General features: G+C 38.5%; 1 protein-coding gene across 8 annotated transcripts in view; it reads right to left on the reverse strand.

Moving 5' to 3' along the window:
* ITSN1 (intersectin 1) overlaps positions 1 to 25,644 on the reverse strand; it is a 145,788-nt gene that overhangs the window by 13,362 nt on the left and 106,782 nt on the right. For 7 of the 8 annotated variants that reach the window (XM_054189255.1, XM_054189254.1, XM_054189253.1 and 4 more), the window contains 8 exons: positions 24,112 to 24,233; positions 20,868 to 20,985; positions 16,626 to 16,817; positions 5,820 to 5,941; positions 4,798 to 4,904; positions 3,214 to 3,397; positions 2,663 to 2,761; positions 1,651 to 1,818 (listed from right to left, as the gene is read on the reverse strand). In XM_054189255.1, coding sequence (XP_054045230.1) covers positions 1,651 to 1,818; positions 2,663 to 2,761; positions 3,214 to 3,397; positions 4,798 to 4,904; positions 5,820 to 5,941; positions 16,626 to 16,817; positions 20,868 to 20,985; positions 24,112 to 24,233 — 1,112 coding nt within the window. The remainder of the gene's footprint in view (positions 1 to 1,650; positions 1,819 to 2,662; positions 2,762 to 3,213; positions 3,398 to 4,797; positions 4,905 to 5,819; positions 5,942 to 16,625; positions 16,818 to 20,867; positions 20,986 to 24,111; positions 24,234 to 25,644) is intronic. The other variant, XM_054189257.1, reaches the window with a different exon arrangement.

Here is a 25,644-nt window from a genome sequence, read left to right on the forward strand (position 1 = left end):
AACAATCGAGGTTCCCCTGAAAGAGATCAAATATAGTTTTGAGTCCTGACGTTGGTTTTAATTTGTGTCACAGGGATGACGAGCAATGTCTCTGTCTTATGCATGATAAGCAGTGCAAGTTACAGAAATGCTACATGAAAATTAACTTTAAGGCAGCCCATCAGTTGCAGGGGGCATGGCCTGGACAGGCAGAGAAAAGTCAAAAGCATTTGTGCCTCCTTTTGAGTTTCTCTGCCACGCGCATGCATCTCTGTGAGTGGAACGGAGCTGATGATGACTTGTCCTGGATTATAGAACCATAGCATCGCCTAGGTTGGAAGGGACCTTTCAGACCATCTAGTCCAACCATTAACCCGACACTGACAAAACCCATCACTAAACCATAACTCTAAGCACTATGTCTACCCGTCTTTTAAATACCTCCAGGGATGGTTATGCAAATGGTCTCTCCAAATGCTGAGCTTTCTTAACAAGGCCTGGATTTCTGAATTGTGTTTGGAACTGGCAGAATTTAAGACTCATCCGGAGGTTGTTACCAGATGAGTAGCAGCTTGCCCGTTCCTAAAGTGTCATTTTCAGGTTTATTTTCGCTTGGTGTTCTTGCCCTCCTAGTTGGCCAGGTAGCTTGATCTGGAGTAGCTCCTTTTACAGATCAGAAACTTCTCGGTCAGAAAAGGGAAGGCCGGACCACTCCTTGCCACTGATTCAAGGCTGCTACTACTGGCATCACCATGTCAGCAAGCAGCCCGTTGGTCTTTCAGGTAATATTTTTGGCATTCTAGAGCCAGGCATCATGTACAGAAGATAAAAGCAGCCATCTTCCTTCAGGGAGTATTTATAAGACAGCTGAATGTGACTTTGACCCTTCTGAAATTGTCATACCTGTCTTTCCAAAACAATTAGATTTCATAAGATGAAACACAATGTTTTCCGGTTTATAACCCAACCAGTGCTTCTTTTTTTTTTTTTTATATTTTCTAGAACAGAACTCTTAATGCATATTTTGAAAACCAAGTTGTGATCTGTCTGCCTCTATTATTTTTACCAATAATAGGGAGGCCAGCAAAATATCCTCCATCCTTTTGCAGGATATACTGACAAAATTATTTTCTTTATAGTTTCAGTAGAGAAGATTAGCATGTTACCTTAAAAAATAGTATGCAATGGTAGGTAGTGATTCTCTCTGTAAAGTCTTGAGAGAGGCTTGATCAGTGTTCTTGAGTTTCCAAAATGCATACAAAGTTTTATCACAAAAAAAAAAAAAATCTGTGATGAAAGCACTCCAGGATGGTCAGGTATAGCTTCAGGACGAGATACAGCAGTACAATAACTGCTGTATTATAAAGAGCTATGAAACCGGAAAGTTGTGGTTGAAAATTGCGGCACTGAACCTGGCACTGGTCCAGCGGCAGGCAACAAAAGCAGCATTTATTATATAGAAGGCAATAACACCAGCAGCAAAAAAAGGATTACGTGCAGGAGTGAAAGGGAGTCAAAGAAAGATGAAAACAAAGGACTGAAGATTATATGACTTGATTAATTACACCGTTTGTCCCCTGATGCAGTGCCGTAAGTGAGCCATGGTTTCTTCCCGACCAGTGAAGAAGCGTACCCACATTTGCATTACTCTAGACAGAACATTTTTTTTACCTCCGACAGGCCTTCACACTGAACATGAGCCTGGATCCACTCCAGCCTATCTGAATTTTCCTTCTCCCGCACACCTTCATTTACTTGAGAACATAATTCTTCTGCTTTCTCAAGAGCATGCTTCAAGTGACTGTGGTCTGGGTGGTTTTCAGGAGTGTTTTCTATTATCTACAGATAAATAAAATACATTAGCCTTTTCTGTTATCTGCAGTTAAAATGTATTTATAGTACACTTCTCTTTTATTTCTTTACTTTCATCAGAGCCAGGCAGTACGTTTCAAATTTCTTTTCCACCTTGACAAACATGAAAAATAGGAAACAAACTCACAGTCTGTTTCTGAGTAGCTGAAGTGAATGCCCGCCTGCAGAGCCTTTACATCAGTACGCTGCTCACTCTCCTGACATAACTATGCAAATTCCAGCCATATGCGGAAATACACCCACGACTGTTTAAGGACTCTCTTAAATGCCAACATCCAATTTATAGTTCTTCCCTGCGAAAGTCTTGGGCCAAGTTCAATAACATTATTCAGGATGGTAAGCGTTAGGCAACAAATGAAAGTTAGGAAAGGGTTGTAAGTCATCCGTCAACGTAAGCTGCGCAGTAAGGTAACTTGCAACAATTTGGCGTTCAGGCTCGCACACTGAATGTCATTTACGAGACTATGGAGGAGGGAACGGCACTGTGGAAAATGGCAAAGATGAGCGTAAGATTGACTCGTTACTCCTGTTATCTGAATTTTAAAGTTTTCATTCAGCATTTACTCCCATCCGGTTCTTTGTGTGCAAGTTTCACCTCTGTTTCTAGTGGAAATCCAGAGTCATTTTGCTGAAGCCAAATGAGTTACTACCACATCTGCTCTAGTGTGATCAAATATAAAAGCATACCCCATGTTCCCTCGCACATCAGATACCTAACAATGATAAAGCTGGAGACAAATAAGGAAACTTCCCTGTAACTAAGCTATAAGCAAAGCAGCATCAAAAACATCATCTTTGCAAAAGAACGTACATTTTTAATTATTAGTGGGTATCTTGTTACCCGTTGCATAGGCTTTAGTAGAAAACTTGATAGTGGCATTCCTTTACAGCGAGGATCCATTGCTAACCTCTGAAACATTAGAGAGGTAAAATGGTGTTAGTCAGTTTGTTTAAAACCCTGCAAAATGAGCTCCTCCAAGAAAAAAAAAAAAGGTAAGGCAACAAATGAACACCAGGCCTCAGCTGAATCTGTTCTTAGATCACAAGCGATATCAGTGCAGTAGAACTTCCTGTATTTTTTACAAGATATTCTTCACTGCCTTTCCCGTACAAGAGAAGGGCCTCTTCTTACTGTCCCAGCATTTTACAGCAAAACGATTATTAAACAAAGTCTTTTACGGCTCTGTAGTCGTTTGAAAAAGTATATTATTTAAACGAAAACATGTACTCCTTCAATGAGTCTGAAGATTCTTCATTCTAGCCCAACACAGAGCACTATTTGAGGCCATGTTTTGCAAATAAGCAAAATGATGAGCTAAATTTACGGTGTCCAAAATTCAGGGTGATTGCTTCTTTTCTTACTTTAACAAACTCCTTGAACTCGGGGACTTCATCTGTCTTCTGCTGGATGAGCGCTGCCCCATTGAGCTGGCAGCTGCAGAACCGAATGTAAGGCTGCATGTGTGGCAGCTGAGCCGTCAGTATGTCTCCGATCATCTTCACTGGCATCTTCTCTCCAGACATCTTCTTACGCACACGCAAAGCCCTAAACATGGAAAGGTCACGTGTGTTTTATAAGCAGACCGCTATAGAATGACTCCTCATTGATGAAATAAATGGTTTGATTCTTATTCGTTATTGAAATAGAGACACCCCTGAATATTAAATAGATCAGCCACAAGATTTATTGCATATTCTAAGAATACAGTAATCAAGATTGCACCCTCAGCCAATAACATTTTTCCCTCTTGTGGTAACCAAACTGTTATTTGACATTAACTTAACGCAATGCCAGATCAGATACAATATAAAAAGGAATGTAATTTCCTTTTCTATTAGTTTAGAGAGTAACAGACATGCTCATGAATGAGGGATAAAAACCTTACCACTACTTTAAGCTTAAAGCCACTTCTAGTTTTAGCCTGGTTTCCTAAGGAAAGGATATCTATTGTCACTGAGTTGCCTGCATTTGTTCTATCACTATCATAACTTTTCAACTTGTGGGGCATTTTCAAACACATTTTATAAAAAAGGAGATATCTCAAAGTTACAGACTCGATGATCTTAAGGGTCTTTTCCAACATAAATGGTTATAAAATTCCCATAAGTTCAATGAAAATTAACAGCTCAGTAGGGAAAAAAGCAAGTTTATTAGTCCTCTTGCTTATGAAGATACAGGTTTAACTCAATCCTTACTCGGTTTCTCTGGCAATGACCAGAGGAGCAGCCTGCATGCACGTGCCTCCAAATGAGCCACAGCATTTACTGCGTCTCGCTGAAGCAGTAGGGACGGGTGAGAAGGATGCAAGTGGGAAGACTGCATCCATCAGAGGCCACAGAGAACGACAGGAGAAATAAAGGTACTTGCACGGCGTGGAGTTTCATGGCAGACAGCTGGAGACTTTGGAAGGAAGGGTGCAGGGTACACTGGACACAAATCCCTAGGAAACCAGGCTTTGTTGGCTCCACTTCTCACTAAACAACTCGTTCGGGTGCTATAAGCCTACAATAACTGAAGGAACGCATCAGCTAACTCAGAATAAGGGAGGCAGAGGTTGCCATGCCTTGTTTTGCATTCACGGATAATAGGACTGGAACTGGGTATGGGCTGTGACAGAGGAAGTAAAGGTCTACGATGGGACTGCGGGTAGCCTTGACAGGCGCTACTCTTCAAGAGAGGTTGATCTTGCCTTCTGGAGCACACGTACACCAAGAGCAAAGTAAGCGCAAACACTTACTCAGCAAAGAACTGATGGATTTTTCTCCACAACAACAATAAGTCATAGCACACACTGTTAATATTTTGCTTTTTCCAACAAGTGAAAAAGCATGGCCCTTTTGGTTACTGCTTGCTTAAGCGGCAAATATTTTCATGCAGCTAAAAGGAGAAGCAGGGGGAGAGGCCCACGATTTTGTTATTGCTAAGTATGGGGGAAAGAAACTTACTTCAGTAGTTTTATATTGCACATAATCAGCTCCTTCCAATTAACAAAAATCATAGCAACTTCTTTTTCTGTTAGCAGCTCAGATTCCATTAGTGGTTTCTGGAAGATCTACAGATTCAGAAAATTAAGCAATTTAGAAAGTATATGGTAAATATACTTACTTATTACATCAGTCTTAGTTAAGACTGATGTTGCTCATTTCCTTAGTCTGGAGGTGAGAAAACTTCACATCAGAGTAGCACTTGACACTCAGCGGAACAGACTTCAAACACGCGCTGTGCCCTAGAGATCCACAGTGTTCCCTGATAATAGGTTTGTCAGCAGCGTATGGCTTTAAAAGAGAATACTCTAAATTTGTGTTGGTGGTATTGATTACGACCTGGATAATGTGTTTGAAACTTAGGAATTTTAGTCAGGGGTATCCTGCAAAACATCCCAGGATTACTTTGATAATACAACTTAAAGTACATTTTACGTTGGACTCTTGTATGGAAGTCCTGATTTATGTTATAGTGTCTCAGGTTTGCATATCTTGACCTCTTTTTCAAAAAAGGGCCTTCCCTCTCTGTCAAAAGAATTGTCTAAGTCAGTTGCCTGTACTAATTCCCTTTTTTTCCACATAAGAGATGCACCTTATAACACTTAAAGAAAATCACAGAAAGTGATAACTGAGTGCCACTGTGAATGTGGAAACTGGCACATAAAGTGCTTCAAGCTTTAAGATCTTATACACGAGAAATAAATATTCAAAATCAGGGCAAAAAGGGTTCACTAGAATGATACTTTAAACATCAGCGTTTTGGTGACAGCAACACAAGGGCTTAACATTAGTTGCACCCACACCCATACATGCATGCATATATCTATAGATATAGATATATAGATGAAAATTTTATAGAGATCATCCCTAGGAAACCAAACACCACAGTGACATAAAGTGAGTTTGCACACTGAAATTATTGATTTACTTCAAAAAAAAAAGAGTGATTAAAACCTGCTCCTAAAGCTGCTGTGCCATCTTACCTCTGTGACCAACTGCAGATCATTCACATAGTTCTCTTCTGTGACAATGAGCTCATGGATGTATCCCTGCCTTTTTCTTTCCGTAGGTGTCAACATATCCAGAAGATGCAAGTCGGCACACCCTGGAAAACATAAAAGGATCCTGGATTTTACTTACGGTCATTTGCAAATTGATTCAGACTTGTAGCAGTTCAAATAACACTTAATGAACAGTAACTACTGCCTGTTTGGTTCGCTTAATCATTATTCACGTGTAATGGCACAACGTTATCAACGCTCCATCTCTTAGTGACTCAAAACATTGTATTTAACACACTAAAAAAAAAAATCAATCATCAAGGCCGTTACTAAGTGATAACTTTTCTCTGGTGGACAAGCTTAAAAGTCCCCCTCACCACTACCTGCCCTTTTCCAACCTCACTCCGAAGTTCACCGTGCCCTGGAGTTGTGTCATTCAACCGGAGCCACACTGTAAAACAAATCCCCCAAAGGACGGCTCTTAATAAAAAAGGGGGCAAAGACTTCATGTGGTATTACTGCCAAAGAAAATGTAGAGATATTGTAAAAGGGAACAGAATTAGGAAAGAGTGCTACAGTGACCTTTAGGGTCTGATGGGCACTTTGGAATTTCATCTAAATTCCAGGTCAGCCTTTATCCTTCTAGTCAAAGTAGGCATCCTAATCAAGAAGGTCCTGCAGAGCTTATTTACCTCTTTGCACTTCAATTAAAATTTGCTTCCAAATTTTGAAGGACGTGAGCCAGAACACATGAAGGTTAGTGGAGATCGCTCCGCAGGTTTCTCTGATTTATAGGCCAAGCCAAAGGGCTTTATTATTGTTCTCCTTTATTTTCAAATGCATGGGGAAAGTTTGTAACTAAGAACTCATCTTCCATCAGTTTTGTCCTTTAATTTTTGCAAACCATCTCCCTTGTGTTTATCCTATGTAGATGCTAGAGCTTTTGTCTAAATTCTGGAATCTCAAATTTTATTTTCTATTCAGAATTAGAACAGAACGTTTCATTACAATTTTTTCTGGAAGCCAATACTTTTCAGCTGAGGTTAATTAAATTCTTCTGAGACTGTCAACAGAATGTTTTCTTCCAGTTTCACTTTTAACGCTACTTTTCTTACTTTTCTGCGTAACATAAAATGCATTTCAAAAAGCAAAGGTAAGGTGTTTTCAAACAGGTTGAAAACATTTTGCTTTAAAAATGCATCATTTACAACTATTTCTACACAATCAAATTTCTTCAGTTTAATTCTTTCCCCTACACCCCAGTTAAATATGGGCAAATTCTCTATTGAAATCGCCCCATTGAAACAAACCTTCCCTATGGAAAAAGTTCTGACAGAAAAATATTCAAGGGGATCTTCACTTCATGGAGTTTCAAATGGTCAAGGCTTTTTTTTTACGTTGTTCACCAGCATCGACAATGAGACCAACCTACTGAGATCTGACAGGGATGAGTTTTGATCATTTATTCGCATACGCTTTCAAAAAGTGAACCACTACTGCTCCTAATCACATCACTCTCCGGCCCACTCCATCGGTTCTTTGCATATAAAGTTAATACTTAGATAGTATTTACTGGATTTTTAGCTTCCTGAATGTAACTCAGGAGCTGATTCTGCACTGTGCCACTAGCAAGGTCCACGTGTATCACCATTAAATTTTTCATGGACTATGTATCTTCAACTACTGCTTCAACCACTCCATGTTCCTGAAAAGGTAATCATAGATTTGACTCAAAAAAAAAAAAAAAAAGAAAAGTAGATACAGACAGTCGAGGTAGTTTTCTTTGTGATTAAGAAGCTGAAAACAGATCCGATTGGAAGGATAAGGATATTGATAATGCTCCTTTGAGATACAGCACATTGCAGTCCTTTAGAATAAGTAGTCAAAACTTTGCTTGAAATACAAAGTAGGTTTTGAAAAATAGCAATTTTTGTGCCAAAATAACCAAAGCACTAGGCACACTTCAAAAGCCAAAAGTTCAATTTCTGTTTAATAAATGGCTGCTTCAGAGCATTTTCTTAGTTATCATGTAAATCAGAGGTACAATAAACAGAATTAGTTCTCCGCATGCACTGTCAGCTTCATTAAAAGCGAACAAAGTGTTTAATTATTTTTCCCCAGAGACTGGGGAAGTTTGCTGTTCAAAGATGCCGATGACCTTGGTTTGAAGTGTGGTTTCCAACCACCAGCCTTTTAGAGGAAGCATTTAACATTTTGAATCGTAATATATTTTAGCGGCTAGCTTGACAGCCAGCCAACTGGGAAGTCAGTGGGCTACTCTGAACTTCAACAAAGGCTCTGCTTTTGAACACCAAATACTTGGGAAAATAGCCTGCTTGAATCTGGGCAGAACATGCAGGAGACATTTTTCTGATAAGGGATTTTCTTCATGAGGTGCACAAGCACTAAGATTTTGCTTGCCTTTGTATTAAAAACACCAAAGAAGAACCGGGTTCCTTTCCAAGGGGAAATGTCAGGCCACAGGGCTCTAGCTAGTTTTTCATGGATGCCAAAGGACTGTGCAAAGTACTTTTATGAACATCCAAATTCCACTTGCACCTGTAATAATACTATTCATGAATCCAACCCACTAAAAGAGACTCCTGCTAGGGCTGGAAAGTGCCCTTGATATCAGACATTTGCACTGACAGATGGGAAAGCTCTGCTGTGGGTAAAGTATGGCACCATACCTCAGTGTAGAACTGGTTAACGTTTCTAACTTAAAGCACACAGATAGTCCCTCATGCATACAGCCATTCAGGTTCTCAAAATCAGACACTGGGATTTGTCTTCAGTTATGGAGTGCCCCATTCTTTCATATTTTCTCTCCTGTTCTGAGAAAGCACAGTGTTGGATCCCATCTGGAAGGCGCCCAATTTGCATCCTGAGCTACAAGCAATCTATTAAATTCAGAAAAGAAGGAGGAAATTACACTAGCTAACTTGGTATGTTCACAGTACTGTGAATATGCAAATTTCTGCCCTTTAATTGAATAACCAGTACGAATTTTGCATTCGCACACGCTCACCAGACTGGTTACTCTGTCTGGACTTACAGAACCAACATAGAAAATGCTGTAACTAGAAGTCCGTGCTTTGGCCTTCTACCACCATAGAACCTGTCGGACTAAGGGATGCTAGAAAGGCAAAACATAATTTCAAATATCAGTCTAAAAAGTAAACTTCTTGTTCCTTTTCCTTACAAAGTCAGCCCTGAATATATGGGTCTTACAAGCTAAGCACTAAGCTTGAAAGCAATGCGCAAGAGATGCTGCTTTTTTAGAAGGGTGGTTTTGCTGTGGAACTCACTGATCTACGTACATGGGCACAACTTCTGATTTCTTCTAATTCGGGGAGACTTTCTAAACAAGTTAACTGCCAGATTTCACTGTAAACCTCACACTGGCCCAGTCCGTAATGACAAGATCACAGTAGACAGGAATCTGTTCTACCATAGGGAACCAGAAGCAGTAAAAAATTATGTCACGGTTTTCCTCCAAAACCTTAAGCGGGGAGAAAGAGCACTCCTGGCACCATGATAGCATTCCTTCATTCAGATTACAGCATTTTGCCATTCCGTCTTCTTATCAACTAGCTTCAGACGCAACCACCAACTTCCCGTAAGTATCTTGTGGGACGGACCCTCCACTGAGAGACTGTCTCCAGCTTTTGCTGAGGACAGCACAGAGTCTGGTGACCAAACAGATCCCTCCATCTCAAGCTTCTGTGATGCCAAATCCCGTTTCACAGCTATTTTCAACAGTTCCAGCATGTTTATAATTTCTCAACAGGTCTACTTGAGTTTATTGGTAGTTTTCCTTTGGGATGGATGGAAGCAGGCTCTAGCAACAAGTCCGAAAAAGTCTCATTTGCAAAATATTAAGCATTACTTTGTTTTTGCCAAGACCAGACAGCACCAACACATGTGCCTCCTCCTCCTGTTCACACCAGTCAGCTATTGTCGGGTGGAGGGATTGCCACTGCCAATCCACACAGGCCAAGCAACAGACTCAAGAACGTTTTGTAACCATTTCAATTTTCCTTTTTTTTTTTTTTTTAATTCTAGAACATGCCCGAGTGCTAAAGGCAAGTTTTGTAGTCCTCAACAACATACGCTTGTGATACACTACCAGCATCTTCATTTTGCAATAGCAAAATCTTTCTGCAGTGTTTTTGGTTAGTACCTTAGTTTCTATGAAAAAAAAAATGTTTTAGTATTCAATCAAGGGAAGGAGGCAAAGAAGAAAGGCGAGACAGTTGGGAAGGAAACCTACTAAATCCTTTCAGAAAAAAACAGAACATGTTTACCACTCCCTTTCCAGGATCCACTCGGAGAGAATAAAATCCTACATGCGAGGGCATGGATGCATATAAAAGTATAAATAGGCGGAGTTAACTGATTCCTGGACTGGTTTATCTCACATCAGGTAACGTGAAATCTCATCTCTGAATTATGACCCGGGACCTATCTTGAGCCCCTGGCCACTTACTGTACAGTAAAGGCAAATGAGCCAAGAGCATCAGCCACGGATCCAAGCCGAACTGCACACTCCAATTTTACATTGTCTTCCACAAAAATAAAGATGCTGTATAGGTATTTCACCTGGAGTCAGAAACGTAGTAACTAAATGTAGTGTTCCAAAAGTTAAAATACTCCAGCCATTGTCTTTCCCGGCTTCAGGTCTTCCCCCCCAAAAAAAGAACTGCGGTGAAGGAACCAAACCAGATTTATTTGAACACTCATTTGGATCCAGAATAACTCCAACATATGAAACAATTCAGCAGAGAAAACTGCACTCGACAACATGAGCGTGTCGGAGAAAACATGAATCTGGTTTCAGCCGTCCAGGCCAGGGCACGGAAAACCTTTATCCGTGATGCTGATTGGAGCCCAGTTCAGACCAGCACTCTGCCAGCGCTGGCACCAGTTCACAGCCCTATACTGGTGGGTATCAAGCGGAGCCGGCAGCATCAGGTCAGCAGGCTGTGAGTACAAACTGGCACCTGGACGGACCAAACGCAGAAGCTGGGAACTGCACAGCGTGTAGGCACAGAGCTTTCTTCTTGCTGCCAGGGCCAGCTGCTGCCGAGCGCTTGGGCTCAAAAAGGTAGGTAGGGCACAAAGAAACAAATGAGAGGCTTGTGCTAGAAAACGAAGCCAAAGCCTGTGATCGAGGAGCACCATAAGGCCACAGGGAATTTAACACCTTCTAAAAGCTTTACGCCCGCTTGCTGTTGCACAGGTACCTCCAGTATAAACATCTTTCCGCCTATAGACACCAACTGCTACCTTTCCCATTAAACGCTTAAATAAAATTATTCCACAAGACTTAACTTGCTCTAAAATCTGACTTCTTATTCCGTGTCGCTCCACAGGATTAAAAAAAGTTACAGAAGAAGAGTTACAGGTTTGATTAAAATTACTTGCCGGCTCTATGCAGACATTGCAATCTGAATTTTTGTGCTGAGCAGCAGCACAACTTGGCTACGGGGTGCTTCTCCGGGTTTGTTTTTTTTAAAGAAGTTTCCAAATTAAGATGTATGGCAAGGGGAGGGGAACAAAATAGCTACGAAACTTGATGTAACAAGTTACAGAAATCTGTTGTGTATATCAGAATTATGTTTCCACATACTATTAATGTTACTAGGCTATGTCAGATAGTTAAGATAACTCTCACAATTTCTCCTCGCATGAACGATCGCTCAAAATGAATCCTTATTCATGGTAAAGTTCTCCTTTGCAGGCTATCAAAACAAGTACAAAAGCCCATAAAGTCTACAAGCAGGAAATGAAGTCTTTGTGAAAATAATTTACGTTTTTAACTGCATCGATGACAACCTTCCGAAACCATTCTTTCAGGGTTTGAAATCAAAAGGTCACCTTAGCGCTATTTAGCTAAGCACCAGCTTGTTATCTAGATGTCAGTGTGCATACGCTTAGCTTGCAATTCAACTGATTAAGTAATATTTGAGCTGTATTGTCCCTAGACTTACTGTAGTTGTCTAAAAAAAAGTTAAAAATAAGCCATTTATTGTAATCAAAGAGAATTGCTTATGAGGAGACAATTAACGAGAAGTTAAATAGCTGGAGTCAATAATCACAAAGAATTAAAAGAACTGCTTTAAAACCAGAGAACAAAACCAGAACACGCAGTTATTTTGCTGCCTCACGGGAAGGTTATGGTAATGGGCCATTTTAAAATGTGGTCAGTGAGCTCACGGGGACTGAAAGACGTCACTGGAGCTCTGAAAGAATCGAGATTTAAATAAAATTGGTTCTGAATACAAAGCAAAGCATTCTTGATAAACCCGCATCTTAGACTCCAAATTGTCTTGGACAGATTTAAAGCATCGGAATTGATATTAACAAATGCCCTGAATAAACGCTTGCAGAAATTCCTCCTCAGCAGCTGAATACAGAGGAAGGACAGGAAAGACACTGAGGTGCTGGAGCGAGTCCAGAGAAGGGCAACAAAGCTGGTGAGGGGTCTGGAGAACATGCCTTATGAGGAGCAGCTGAGGGAGCTGGGGTTGTTTAGCCTGGAGAAAAGGAGGCTGAGAGGAGACCTTATCGCTCTCTACAGCTACCTGAAAGGAAGAGAGGTGGGGGTCGGTCTCTTCTCCCACGTAACAAGAGATAGGACAAGAAGAAATAGCCTCAAGTCGTGCCAGGGAAGGTTTAGATTAGACATTATGAAAAATTTTCACACTGAAAGGGTTACCAAGCATTGGAACAGGCTGCCCAGGGAAGTGGTGGAGTCCCTACCCCTGGAGGTATTTAAAAGACGGGTAGATGTGGTGCTGAGGGATACGGTTTAGTGACGGGTTTTGTCAGAGTTAGGTTGATGGTTGGACTCGATGATCTGAAAGGTCCCTTCCAACCTAGACAACTCTATGATTCTATGAAATTCATCTCAAGGTAAACAGAAAAACTGTGAACAAAAAAACCCACCACCACTTGGAGTAGTCTCTCAATCCAGTCTCCTCTACATCCCTCAAGTGACAGCTCATTTTCCTGAGCTCCTGTGCAAAGGGAAAAGGTACTTCACAAATGAAAATTAATACAAAGAATGGATTCAATTGACTAGGCAGCAGTGAGACTGCTCTTTTCTTTATGTTGACTTAAAATACAAATAAAATTGAAAATCATCTGAATGGTTTCTTGGTTTTGTTTATGAAAATCTTGTTTCAGCCTTGACTGGGACTAGTGCTCATTGGCTTTGCAGCCACAAATTCAAAGACTGCAGAAACAAGCGTGGACACATTTCCATCACAGGAGGCAAGCGTTCTTTTGGAACTAGGTTTGCGTGCTGCAGTCCGGATCTGCAGCTCTGGGAGAGGACCGTGTGCCTTAGGAGGTTAAAGATCTTCTCAGATGAACCAGGAAGGAGGAGAGAGGGTCAAAACTGGATTGAGACTGGAACGCTATTTTTTTGATGGAAATAGTCCATTTTCTTTATTAAAGAATTGCTTTCATACTCCCTTTCTCATATTTGTGTGTGTGTATATATATATACACACACACAAGCAAAAAGCAATCCAGACAGGTAAGGAATAATACGTGCAATATCTTGTTTCCTGCTATTCAAGGGAAATAACTGATTATGAGGAAGATTAAACACTACCATGCCAAGCTATAGTAGTACGCTTAAGAACTTTAATAATTGAGTAAATAAACATTATAGGTATTTCAACAACGTATGTCAATATAAGCCACAACGGTTTGAATATCTTCGTCTAGGACATTTTAAATGTGTTTTGAGGTTCTTGTGGGTTAACTATTCTGAACAGTAATAGAGTGATTGACAAAGCTGTTGCTCTATTGAGTAATACACAGTACTCTTCTGTCTGAGGAATCCTAGCACAACGTGTGTACGTGGGTGTGTGTACATGCACGTCTGTGTGTCTGTCTGTGTGTCTGTCTACCGAAGGACGATTTCAGGCTTTTCTTTTCACTTCAGTGGAAAAACTGACACCAAGAACTTTTAGAGCACTGTGATTTTGAAAATCTTTTATGAACCATCACTCTCAGCAGTTTTAAGAAGCATGTTAGGAAACATGTAGCCTGCAGATAATTGTAATAGCTTTATTTTTCTTCTCACTTGAATTAATGAAAAAAAGAGCAGCATCTGAATCCCCTATATCCAAAGTATCGCCAATATTTCAATATGTAGAGAAAGTATGTTTCTGGCCTGAAAAAACAAAATGTCCCTTAGGGCAAACGCCTTTAGTCAAGTTATAAATCTTTCAACACAACAGCTCATTATGGGAAAATAGAGATACCCTTTCATTAAAATAACATGTTAATGCACAAAATATTGAAAGAATGGAGTAAAATCTGGCTACATCATTCTCAGTAAGCAAAACAATGAGTACTGAAAATTACAAGTATTATGTTCTGTTCAATTTCTGTCATACCAGGCAGCATATTTTTCAGCAAGTGGCTATGGTGGGGAAGAAAACTAGTTTGTTTTTTTTTTATGGCACAGAGGTAAATGATAGATTTGTGCATGTTAAATACTATCCTAAAAAGAAAGATAATCTGTGCAATTGTGCATGTTTTAAGACTAGAGCTTCTGGCATAAAACACAGAGCCTAAGTCAATGTAAACCCATAGTAAAACAACAAAGTATTCTTAATTCACCTACCAGTATAGTGTCAAAAAATATCAACTGGTTTGTAACACGTAGAAAGCACTGAATAAAGAAAGGTGCAAAAGGTTGCAGATAATCACGATCAATCTCAGTAATTATATTGAAATAATATTCAAAGAAACAAGACAAGTGTCATTCTGAAATTAAACAGGTAGGCTTTCAGGCTATTCCGGTGGCAAATTCATTACATGCACTAATGCCACTTGGTGAATTCTGTGTGTACACAGCAACAAGACAACAAACACATTTTAGTCTATCTTTTATATGAAGAATTTAATTATCTATACATGTAACTAATTTTAAAGGCTGTATTACAGTTGTTAAAGCTGCAGGTTTTTATATATTTATATAATTTACATTCATATTGATGAAATACTGAAGTGCAATTGAATAAGGAGCTTCACTTGTTCTTTGCACTGCATGACGGGTCGGAAGGAGGGAGATGGGGTAGGATTAGAAACGCTACAACACTGCCTGCATGAAATTTAGAAATAAATGAAATACATAAACCAGAACATAACTAAATGGTAAAGTAATTAGTAGAATGGCTATATTGTGCTTGAGGCATTGGGAAGAGAGGGATTCTGCACTGACAGCACCAGGCATTTCATCAAGAGCTTGTAACTAATGCTGGAAAGACAAACATGGCTTAGCTACAGCACATCTACTACATAAACTTGACTGTAAGCTCCGTTTAATATTAATTTGTATAAATTCCACAGTCTAGTTTAAAAAAATGTAAACATTGGAAATTAATTGCAGGGAGATATTTCTATACATTCTTTCTTGTCAGGAAAATTACTTGTTCAAAATGCGTTGTTCCATAGTCATAAGAAAGTAAAAATGAGAAATCAAACTTCATGTAACCAAGATGAAAAATCAAGAAGTTAATTCTCAAATCCCACATGAATGTAGCATTCTATTGATCTCTGATAAGAAAATGCAAAAAAAAAGAAACATCTGAGACAAACACAAAACAGGGTGTTTTCTAATGGTATGCAGCTAAAAGTAATGTGCAAAATAAAATTAACATAACTGGGATAACAACATTATGCAAGGTTAATATCTCTTGCACTGGAAGGAAGTTAATTTCTTCTCTCCACAATGTATTACACACTCAACAAGGAACACCTGATACATACAGTACAATAACTACAACAAAATACCTTATCTGTAATAGGGCACATTTAAAGTTCCTTAAACTGATTTAACTCCTTCTGTTCTTTTGTAATTAAAAAAAAAAAAGGGAAAAAAAAAAGAAGACATATTGACAACACTGGACAAGTGAACAATAAAAAAGAAAGATACATAAAGTCTCAAATTTATGGACATTTGGAACAATTTTAATAGCACATGCAGCATTCCTTGATAGTGGGTCTTTTTGCACAAAAAAAATTGCAATGAAGGAATTTAATTTATACTTTTCCTTTAAAAGGCTAAAATACATATTTAAAAATAATTTTAAAACTACTGAAAGCACCTGTGCAAAGGTGGAAAAATTAGTTTGGTAACTATGAAAGCCACAAAAGGACCCACTATCCTCTGATTTTTTTGTGTTTTTTTTTTTTTTGTTTCATTTTAATTTTGCGTCTATATCTGTAGGTAATTAACTCAAACATTGCGATTACATGCAACTAATGTAAAATGAGGTAAACTGCTCTGCAGTGTGTTCTTCTACTCAGAAGGCAGTAGATGATCATGCTGGAAGCCACATGATCAAGGCTGCATCTCCCATCATCCCTCTGGGCAGTGATATGGGATAGTGGGTCTCTTTGAGGACTTTCAAGCCTGAGTGGGGGATGGACAACATATGATTCCTAGAAAAAGGAGGAAAACAACACATAAGCAAAACAAAACAATGAGCAAATTCAAGCTAGGAAAATGAGTCAGGCATGTAAACAGCATGGTGCAAAAATGATAAAGGGTAACATGCTACAAAGGGAATGGGAACTAAAAATAAAACAAACATAAAATAAGGTTTGCATTACAGAAGGTCTTCAAAGAGACTTTGACAAGTGCAGCAGTGGTGAAGCTTTGAGTTCTGCAAACCACAGCAGAATCACAGCAATGCTGCATGTTTCATCTGGAAGTACTACACAAACAATCACAGCAAGGCAGCAGAGAGGGTCACTTACATTGCTGGCTTGGGTCCATGTCTGTTGTCAGCTTCACATAGTTGGATGGAAAGAGACCCACTTGTCCATTCACCTCCCCTTTCCACCAGTCTGGGTCTTCCTTGTTAAGGACGTTTATAATCTGGCCTTTATTGAACGCTAGCTCATCGTCATTCTGTGCAGTGTAGTCATACATGCCAATTACTTGGCACACTGTAAGATAAAGGAAGAGGTCTATCGCACTGGTAATGTTTCAGCAAAACATAAGCTATGCATAAACTGACTACGAACACTGCAGACGTCACAGTATAGTTCCAAGACCCTACACTGATCTGAACTGGTCCTGCCCCTCTCTCCTGGGCCCCTGTACAAGTGCTTAGCTGAGCTCACAACAAATTGGCTCAAGGTGATTTAGAAAAAAACAACTAAGTTTCCTAGCAGCCTTGCTCTCAGTCAGCTTACCAAGGGCTCAGGATCACAGTAGGGAGGACAGAGCACAGCAGTGCAAATGGAGAACAAAGTAGCCTGCCTGGAACTGTACCCGAGATATTTTTGTTCAGAAGGGCTCAACAGTAGGAGAAGATTTTGCTAAAGTTTTAAATTTTACGAAAAAGTCAAACACTTCAAGGACGTTAGCTTTCTATTGACACTTCTCTTTCACTTTTTTTTTTCCTTCCCACAAAAGTACCACATTTGTTGTACATTTATAAAAAATACCATTTTGCATCCTCACTGACCTGTTCTGAAAAATATCCTTTCCAACAGAACTCGTAAATGGACAGAAAAGTCTCAGAAACTAAGTTACCTGAAGTAAGTTTCACTACCTGAAGCCTGAGAAAGGCACTTCTCTAGTTAGCACCAGACAGGCTCAACACAGCTCTATAATTCAAGAGAAAGCCAATGGTAATATCCCTGTACTACTACTAAGACATCAGGAACACAAAGATCTTGGAAAGAATGAGAAAAATAAAAAGCATCCTAGGCCATTTTGGCTGCCCTACTGGCACCACAGGACTGCTTCCAGCAGCCTATTTTCTATTTCCTTACTGCAAAACTCATCAAATCTGCCTGGTTCTCGAAAATACGGCCCTTTCTGTTCAATTATAATAGAGCAGTTTTCTTAATTCTCTAAAGCAGCAGGATTGTTTATTTAAATATATAATTTCCTCTATTTCTCTGATGTTTTCTCTATGCCAAGTCACAGGGCTTCTGGTATTTTGCCTTGAGACACAAGACTTCTATCTAATTAGCCTTGCTGTCAGATTCTCTCCATTATATTAATCCCAAAATTTTCTTTTAGTTTCATTCTTGTACTCAGCCAGCAACTTATTCAGATTTGTCAAATAGCTCCTCTCTTTTTTTTTTATGTCAGAAATGACTCAACTCCTTTTAGTTAGTACATTGTGGCTGTTTGCAAAGATCATAATCAAATAAACTCCATGTTTAACAGGACTCTGCATACGTCTCAATATTTAGCTTTGTTACTTGCAAATGGAAAAAAAAAAGGAAAAAAAAATTAAAAGGGGCACTCACTGTCATTTGTCACACCTAACACATCAACTAACCAAAGCGTACGTTTCCCCAGCATACTGGAGATAAACCAGTATTTCTAGGAATGTATATTATGGTGTACTCCTGTTTTAGGTAGTTTTGTGCTAACACAAGTTCAAACATGTGAACACCACTGATGTTCACATTTCAGTTTAAAGACCTGTGAATCTGTTTTACAGCATTCTTGTAGCAGGTTTACAGGTTATCACTAATATTAAAAACAATAAAAAGTTTAAGCTAGACCGTACCTGAATACTATATATACATTAACAGATTTGTAACCCTTTCTAGAATTAATTTCTTTCAAAGATTTTTCATTCAGATCATTCTCTTCTACTTCAAAGAATTTTATGAGATTTGGTGCTGTCTGGTACTATCATCAAAATATCTAAATAGTCCAACAGGATCCCAAGGATCACCTTAAACTTTGGGGGGTAATTTAAGAGAATTCTTGAAGAGATAGGACTTCTCAATCAAACCTGAAGCATCTTGATTGTATTTACACTTGGTCACAAAGCTTAGAATACACCTTAGTCCTACATAGAAAGCCCTTAGAGGAGTCCCAGCAAGGAAGTTCTTCACTTATCTTAAACTCCAAAAGCCACTAACTACAGAAGCAAGCTATAGCCTACCTTCTCTGAGCTCCAGTGCTTTTCAGCCATTTGTTTGCTTTTCAGAAAGATCGTCTATTGATTAATACTAGTCCTACTGCAACAGCAGAGGGAATCCAGGTTCTCAAACAACACTCAAGATCAGTACAGTCTATGAAGCTGTATTTCTTTAAAGAAGAAGAATGGTTGAAACATGTTTCCCACTACTCCTATATTGTGAACTTCCTTATAGCTGACTAGCTCCAAGTAGCAGTAACAGTTCTTTTCATTTCTCAACACCAAGAAGGACATGTTCACGACACAAGTTTAGAAGGGAACACATACAAAGCAGTCAGAAATTAAGGAAACCTCAAAGTATAAAGCAAAAGCGTCCATGCAACATAATTAAAAAAAAACAAACATGACAGCTGTTGAAGTCATGCAGTTTGCACTACAGTATGGCAGATGGAAAGGATATACATCAAAACAAAATGACAAAAGAAACAGAGGTTTTGACGATACTAGTTTCTGGTGGATCCCCTATCTTCAAAATCCAAACAGTAATGGCACTCCCAGACCCTTCATAATGCACGACCTTGGGCATTATTCAACACTTGTAGATGGTTTTCTTCAGGCTTTCCATGTCTTTTCCTATAGTAAGCCTCCCCACTAACATACTTTCACTATGAAGATGCTTCTCAAGCATTAACATCTTTAACCTCTTACATTAACCACACAGTTAGTGAGATCATCTATCGTAACAGAAAGACGAGATAATTCTTCTCATCCTCCAAAATGAAAGGTCTATAACAAAGTTGAATTGGATAAAAATGAATGTCATTAAGATTTTGATATTCTGTAGGCAATGAAAAAAGTGCTAAAAAGTTTATTCTGTAAAAGTTTTATTAGCATGTGTGAGAACTCCCAGAGTGTCAAATCTGAAATAATTTAAAAAAAAAAACCCCAAACAACAAAACCATATCCCATCATATTACCTTGTAAAAAAAAAGTTATGTGTCTCAATGCTGAGTTATCATTTTAACTGCAGGACCCAAACTCGTGAGTCTTTATAGGAGTCTGATTTTCTGCGTCTCTGTGACTAACAAAGGAGCCAGTTAGCACCATTTATAACATTTGCCTTCTCTAATAAGGTGCTTTTATTTATACCAATGACACTTGAAACTAATACCTCAATATTTTACTCTAGTTCCATAAACTTCATGATAATCCTTCATATATATTTAAAGGAGAAAATTATGCTCACTACCATTTTTCTTTTAGAAACATTTATTTCATTTTAATAATAGACAAAACAGTCAAAAAATGGCTTGGGGAAGCAGCAAGCTTTTGCCCCCTGCCACCCCCAAATAAATCCAAACAGATAACCACGTCAAGTCTTTCGGGTGGCATATGGAAGAAAATGCATCCATTCTACATGTTTTTGATTGACAAGAATCCTCTTGACTTAGTACTACACCAACTCACAAGCCCAAAATGGTTCAAGAGTGAAACAGTCGCAAGGAATGAACTTTCTGTTCTCAGTCTTCTGCTTGGCTCTATACCTTGCAGTAGACTGACAGGACTGTTTGATACTGCCTGTAGTGGAGCTGTAACAAATAGCTTCAAAAATACAATGGTCTATTACTCTTGTATTCTTCCATAAACCTTAAAATAAGTAGCTATGCAGGACAAAAAGCTACATCTTAATTTGAGTGGTTTTATCGCACTTCACCTTAGGAAAAATAAAAGGTTCTGAATGAAAGGTGCTTCAACTGCAAAACCCATGGACCATCCAGAACCTTCAAAAGCTCCTTTACTACAATTAACGCAAACAAACAGGACTGATAATTTGAATGTTTTACTCTTTTAAGATGTGATGTCACTGGTAGCTTTTTAGCACTCCACAGTTCAGACCTGAGGGACCACCACCATAAATAAACAGACCAATTGTATGTTCTTCTCATTTAAAGGAAAAAAAAAAATGAAATTAAGACTTTAACCAAAGTGACTAGTATAACAGATACTAAACATCCTACTCAATAGTCTTAATTATATTTAGAAGTCCTATTGTAAGTGACACATGTTACAAAAGCAACTTTGTTAATGCAACCACGCTGCTTACCTGAAGGTAATGCTGTTGATTTAGGTAGCTCGGTTGGTGTAGTTTTACTGGTACCAGGGCTCAAAAGTTTTACATAATTAGCAGGGAACCATCCTATCTGCCGTTTTTTCCCTCGTGCCTAGTAAAAAAACAATGCTTTTAAGAGGATTAAGCACATCAATAGATCTTAGACAAGGTAATTCAGCCAATACTTTAACTACTTGCAGTCATGCTGATTATTTTAGAATAAGAAAAATGCATTTTATAGGGAAAAAGTCAGCTATTTTTGTGGCAATAGTTTAATATCATGATAGTTCTATTACACAAAGTAAGCTTTCCTAATATATAAACAGTAGTTTATAATATTGAAACAGTAGTTAGCTACTACTAATTTGAGTGATTTTTCACTTAACAGTGTTCCTACTTTGTGTGCTTTATAATTAATACTAAAACCCTGATCCTTCTGAAAGCTTTCTCCCCATTCTGTTTAAAACCTAACTCTAGAATATTAGGCTAGCTATTGCATTAACAAGGGGCAGCATTTAAATGCTTTTTCATTATGCAAAGAATTGCATTTGAATAGGTACCTAGATTGTGATAGTTTAAGTAGAGATCAGGAATCCCAATTATCTCTTTTCTTTTGAAGAAACGGTATTTAAACTTTTTAATAGCCTCTCCTGCCCTAACCACAGAGTATAAACATAAGTCACGTTAATCAAGTGTTAGAACAGCAGCAAAACATTACGTCAAGAAAAAAGTGGGTAAAGTTTGGATTCAAATACAAAAATCCAAAGCCGGATTCCAATCAAACAAAAATCAAGCTTTGGCAACCACAAATACATATGGATAGACACTGTCCAAATGATCCTAATTAACAGATGTTAAGGTTTTGGAAAGTACACTAGATGTTCTCATACCTATCTAATCAGAGAACATCAGTAGGAAAACGCGGTGCACACGTGCATTAGCGTGCGTGTGGTCCACGTGTGTGTGCTGAGAGAGCAGCAGGTTACCATACACCTGGCAAACAGCAGCGCTCGCTCTACAGTTTGTAACGCAGCTGCAATTAGTCACTGTCAGAGACAGGATATTGGGGCAGACGAACTGTAGGTCTGGTCCAGTGTGACAAAGCTCGTGTCGCCAAAGCAGGACAGGAATCTGACAGACACGGCATCCTGTTATTTCGACAACTGCGTTGTTCATCGCAAATAAAATCAGAAGAAAATAAAAGGTTATTCTAAAACTTTGAACCAAATCTCAGCTTCTAAATCTATTAAGTCTACATTAAGAAGTACTTTAACTACTTATTCTCTTTTTGTGTTGTTAGAAGAAGATGGGAATTTTGGGCATGTAGAATTTTGCCTTTTAAAAAAAGTAATGTTAATTTCAGTAGAAAAAAAGTCATCTAACACATGTACAATTCTTTAACTACTTCCTTCCCTCTCTTTTTATTTACTGAAAAAGAAAGCAATTGATCTAAAGTGTATCTATCATTCATTTTAAGATGTCCTGCAAGATTGCATTAAACTTTATAAATATGTAATGCTTAACACGTTTGCCTTTTTTTATCTCCACTCTGACCCCTAAGACAAGTACGATCAAAATGTACTTGAGGCTGAAACTGAACGGTACATATACTTCTAAGAAATATGCCACTTTGAAATTAAATGCATAAAGAAAAGTTAATATTAGTGACCTTCTCCAAATCTTGTCATCATTTCACTACTTTTTTTTTTTTCCAGGGGCAGGGCAGTTGCTGCTTTTATTTTTTATGAATTCCTCGAACTATTTCACCATACTGCTGCATTAGCCTTCGTGCTCCCGTAACAAAGGAGCAATAACTAGTATGACAGTGTTGGAATAGAAGAATGAAAAGAATAAGTAGGGATCTGCTAGCGAAAGAAAAAAACCATATGTAGGATAATAAGTTGTAAGGTATCCATAGCTACATATGAGTATTTACACAACCAAAAATTAATTTTTAAAAAAAACTCACATTAGCCACTAAGTGGTAATGATGACAGCTCTTGCCCAGTGAAGCTTATCTTTTATCTTAAAATATATTTAATGTGATACTCGTTAAAGCAACAAATTAACAACAGCATAAAGGCTAGTGAGAATGAAATTCAAAGCAATCCTGGAAGATGATTTCTCCACTAAAGACATGAAAAACATACCACCAAGAAAGGCAAAACGGGCAGGTAGTAACATGGAAAAAATATTTGAGTTAGAGCATCTCCATTGCAAAACGAAACCAATTACATTCTTTCATGTAATATTCACTGTTAAAAAAAAAAAAAATCAAACCAAACAAAACCTTATTCAGTGGTACAGAGCATGACTGGGAGAAAAAATAAAAAAAGGCAAAAAGCCCAAAAGCTTTGCCACTGAAAGTCATTGAGAATCAAAGTTTCTGAATTGTCAAGTTCTACTCTTAAAGAAAAAAAAAAAAAGGTTAAAATATTTTATTATCTATTATCTTCTGATACAACACTAAAGCTCTCTCCTATCTGATGCTTGCACCAGACACCATTCTTTTCATTCTTCTACATGAAACTGAGATGGGGCCATTAGACTGGTGTTCTACACAGTGACATTCATTAAGCTACCTGAAAAAGCAGTGGCCATCTTACAGAAACCACTGCTGTAAAATACTTCTCGATCTTTCAACAAAAGGGATAGCCAAACATGAAAGTTCCACTTTCACAGTGCACATATCTATCAGCTGATCCGAATGCACATGACCATATGCATGGCCACTATTGGAATGGGACATACACGTAGAGCCTGCCACTTAACCCAACAGTCCCATGCACTCCCGTTGCATGGCTGGCTTTCCCCGCCACCCGACAACTGTTTTTTCGCTCACGCGAAGAAGAGTACTGGCCACAAGACCGGGAGATTCAAAAGCAGCCATAACAACATGCCCTAAAATCCACTCCTTTCTTATAGGTGAAGGGCTTTCAGGAAAATGAAGAAGGGAGTGGATTGTAGGCTGTGTCTGATTCGTGAGATGGGTATCTTTGACTTACAATGAGGCAAAACGGCATTCTCCTGCTGTCCTCCAAAGCTGTTTCGATTTCAAGGAATTGGAATGTATGTATATTTTTCTAAAGACATTTTATTTTTAAATAAAATTGCTTCTGCTTAATTGCAGAATGTTTTCAAAATTATTTATTATTGATGCATTCATAGTTTTGAACGATTAAAAAGTTACAGTTTTTTTTTTTACATGGAATTTTATTTCAAAAAACCGGTAACTAACTTGGAGCTCTCCTTCCCACCAGCCACCTGGATTCTTCTTTCTGATAAGAATCAACTGACCAGGAGCAAGAGTAAGCTGTTCTGGACCCGTTGCTGTGTAAGAGGCAATAACTTGGGCAATTTCTGTTAAAGCGAGGGAAAAAAAATAAGTTAATTTGGAAAAACCTGAACGCATTCTATATAACATTGACTCTGCTATTATGACTGGCACAGTATATCCTTTTTGTATTTCTTTCCATAAACTTGCTATGTATTTATGTAGCTCCATTAAAACATATGATAATTATGAAACAGATCAGAAGTTCACAGCACTACAGGAATGCAGCAGCTCTATGGGTAGGATATAAGAAAATATTTGGAATAGAGAAAAATAATAATGACCATCATTAGAGCTATATGGCTCTTAAAATCAAGTGTCATAATTCTCTTTTCAAATAAATACATTTTGTAGCATCAGTTTGGAATAAGACCCCTAAAAAGATCTTGATAAATGTTGGTGATAATGGTGATAAATGTTGACAATAATATAATGAAGTTGCAGAGATGCAAACTAACGAAGGCCTGCAGAAAATTTCTCACCACCAGACTAGACCCCAAAAATGAGAACGTTTTCAAAACGTATGAAGCAGGATTTATTTTGAAATCTTTTATTACATGAACATTAATACAAAACTGGTGCCTTACTTGATCACCTACCAGCAGGAATCTGACACAGAGTAACCATGAACTCACAATTATCTCTCCGTTAAATGAGACAAAGCAGATGACAGAGTTTACTCCGTTTTACCATGTTTGCAGAAAGACAGACAATAACTTAGTTACCACAAAGTCTGGCAGGGCTAATCCATTTTTTGAACAAATTTGAGCTGACCGGATCTTATAAGTGGCTGTAGGTATTTTGATGTCCTACTGATAGCTTTTAAGTCAGGTTTAGCATGTCATCGAACCATGTTTAGAGCGATGGAGAATATGTTTACTATGATGATTACTGGGAACCTTTCATAAGCAAAAGATGGTAGATTTGGTAACTTTTTAGCTTTTCATAAGCTAAACCTTTCAGGTTGCTACATTTACATAGTCCCTTTTTAGTCATGAGTTAGGGGGAATCTGTGGGGAATTTTTTTTTTAGCCTTCATGTAGTTGTAAAGGGTCTCAGACATCCAAAGCAGCACGAAAGTGTTGTTATGGCTGAAAACTCAACTTTAGGATCCCAGTACACAGTCATTCATAAGTATTCTCCAGAACAGAATGATCTAGGGGATGTCAGGGGTGGGGGGTTGGAATGAAGAATTTGTTTGGGTTTTTTTTGTTTTTATGAAAAACCTTTCCTGGAATAGTAAATTCTGACCCTGTGTTTATTTGGCAATGCATCAAATAAAATTGGGGACCATCAAACAGCCAATGTGTGCACTGAGTTTGGCTGGTTATGGTTGTGGTCTAAGACTATCCTAAAACAAGCCCACAGCAGAGCCAGAAGTACAAGATCACAGAAATGCACCTCAACCGCTTCAGTGCAAAGACAGCCAGCTTAATT

Source organism: Rissa tridactyla, chromosome 1 (genome assembly GCF_028500815.1).
Source record: "Rissa tridactyla isolate bRisTri1 chromosome 1, bRisTri1.patW.cur.20221130, whole genome shotgun sequence".
NCBI lineage: Eukaryota > Metazoa > Chordata > Aves > Charadriiformes > Laridae > Rissa > Rissa tridactyla.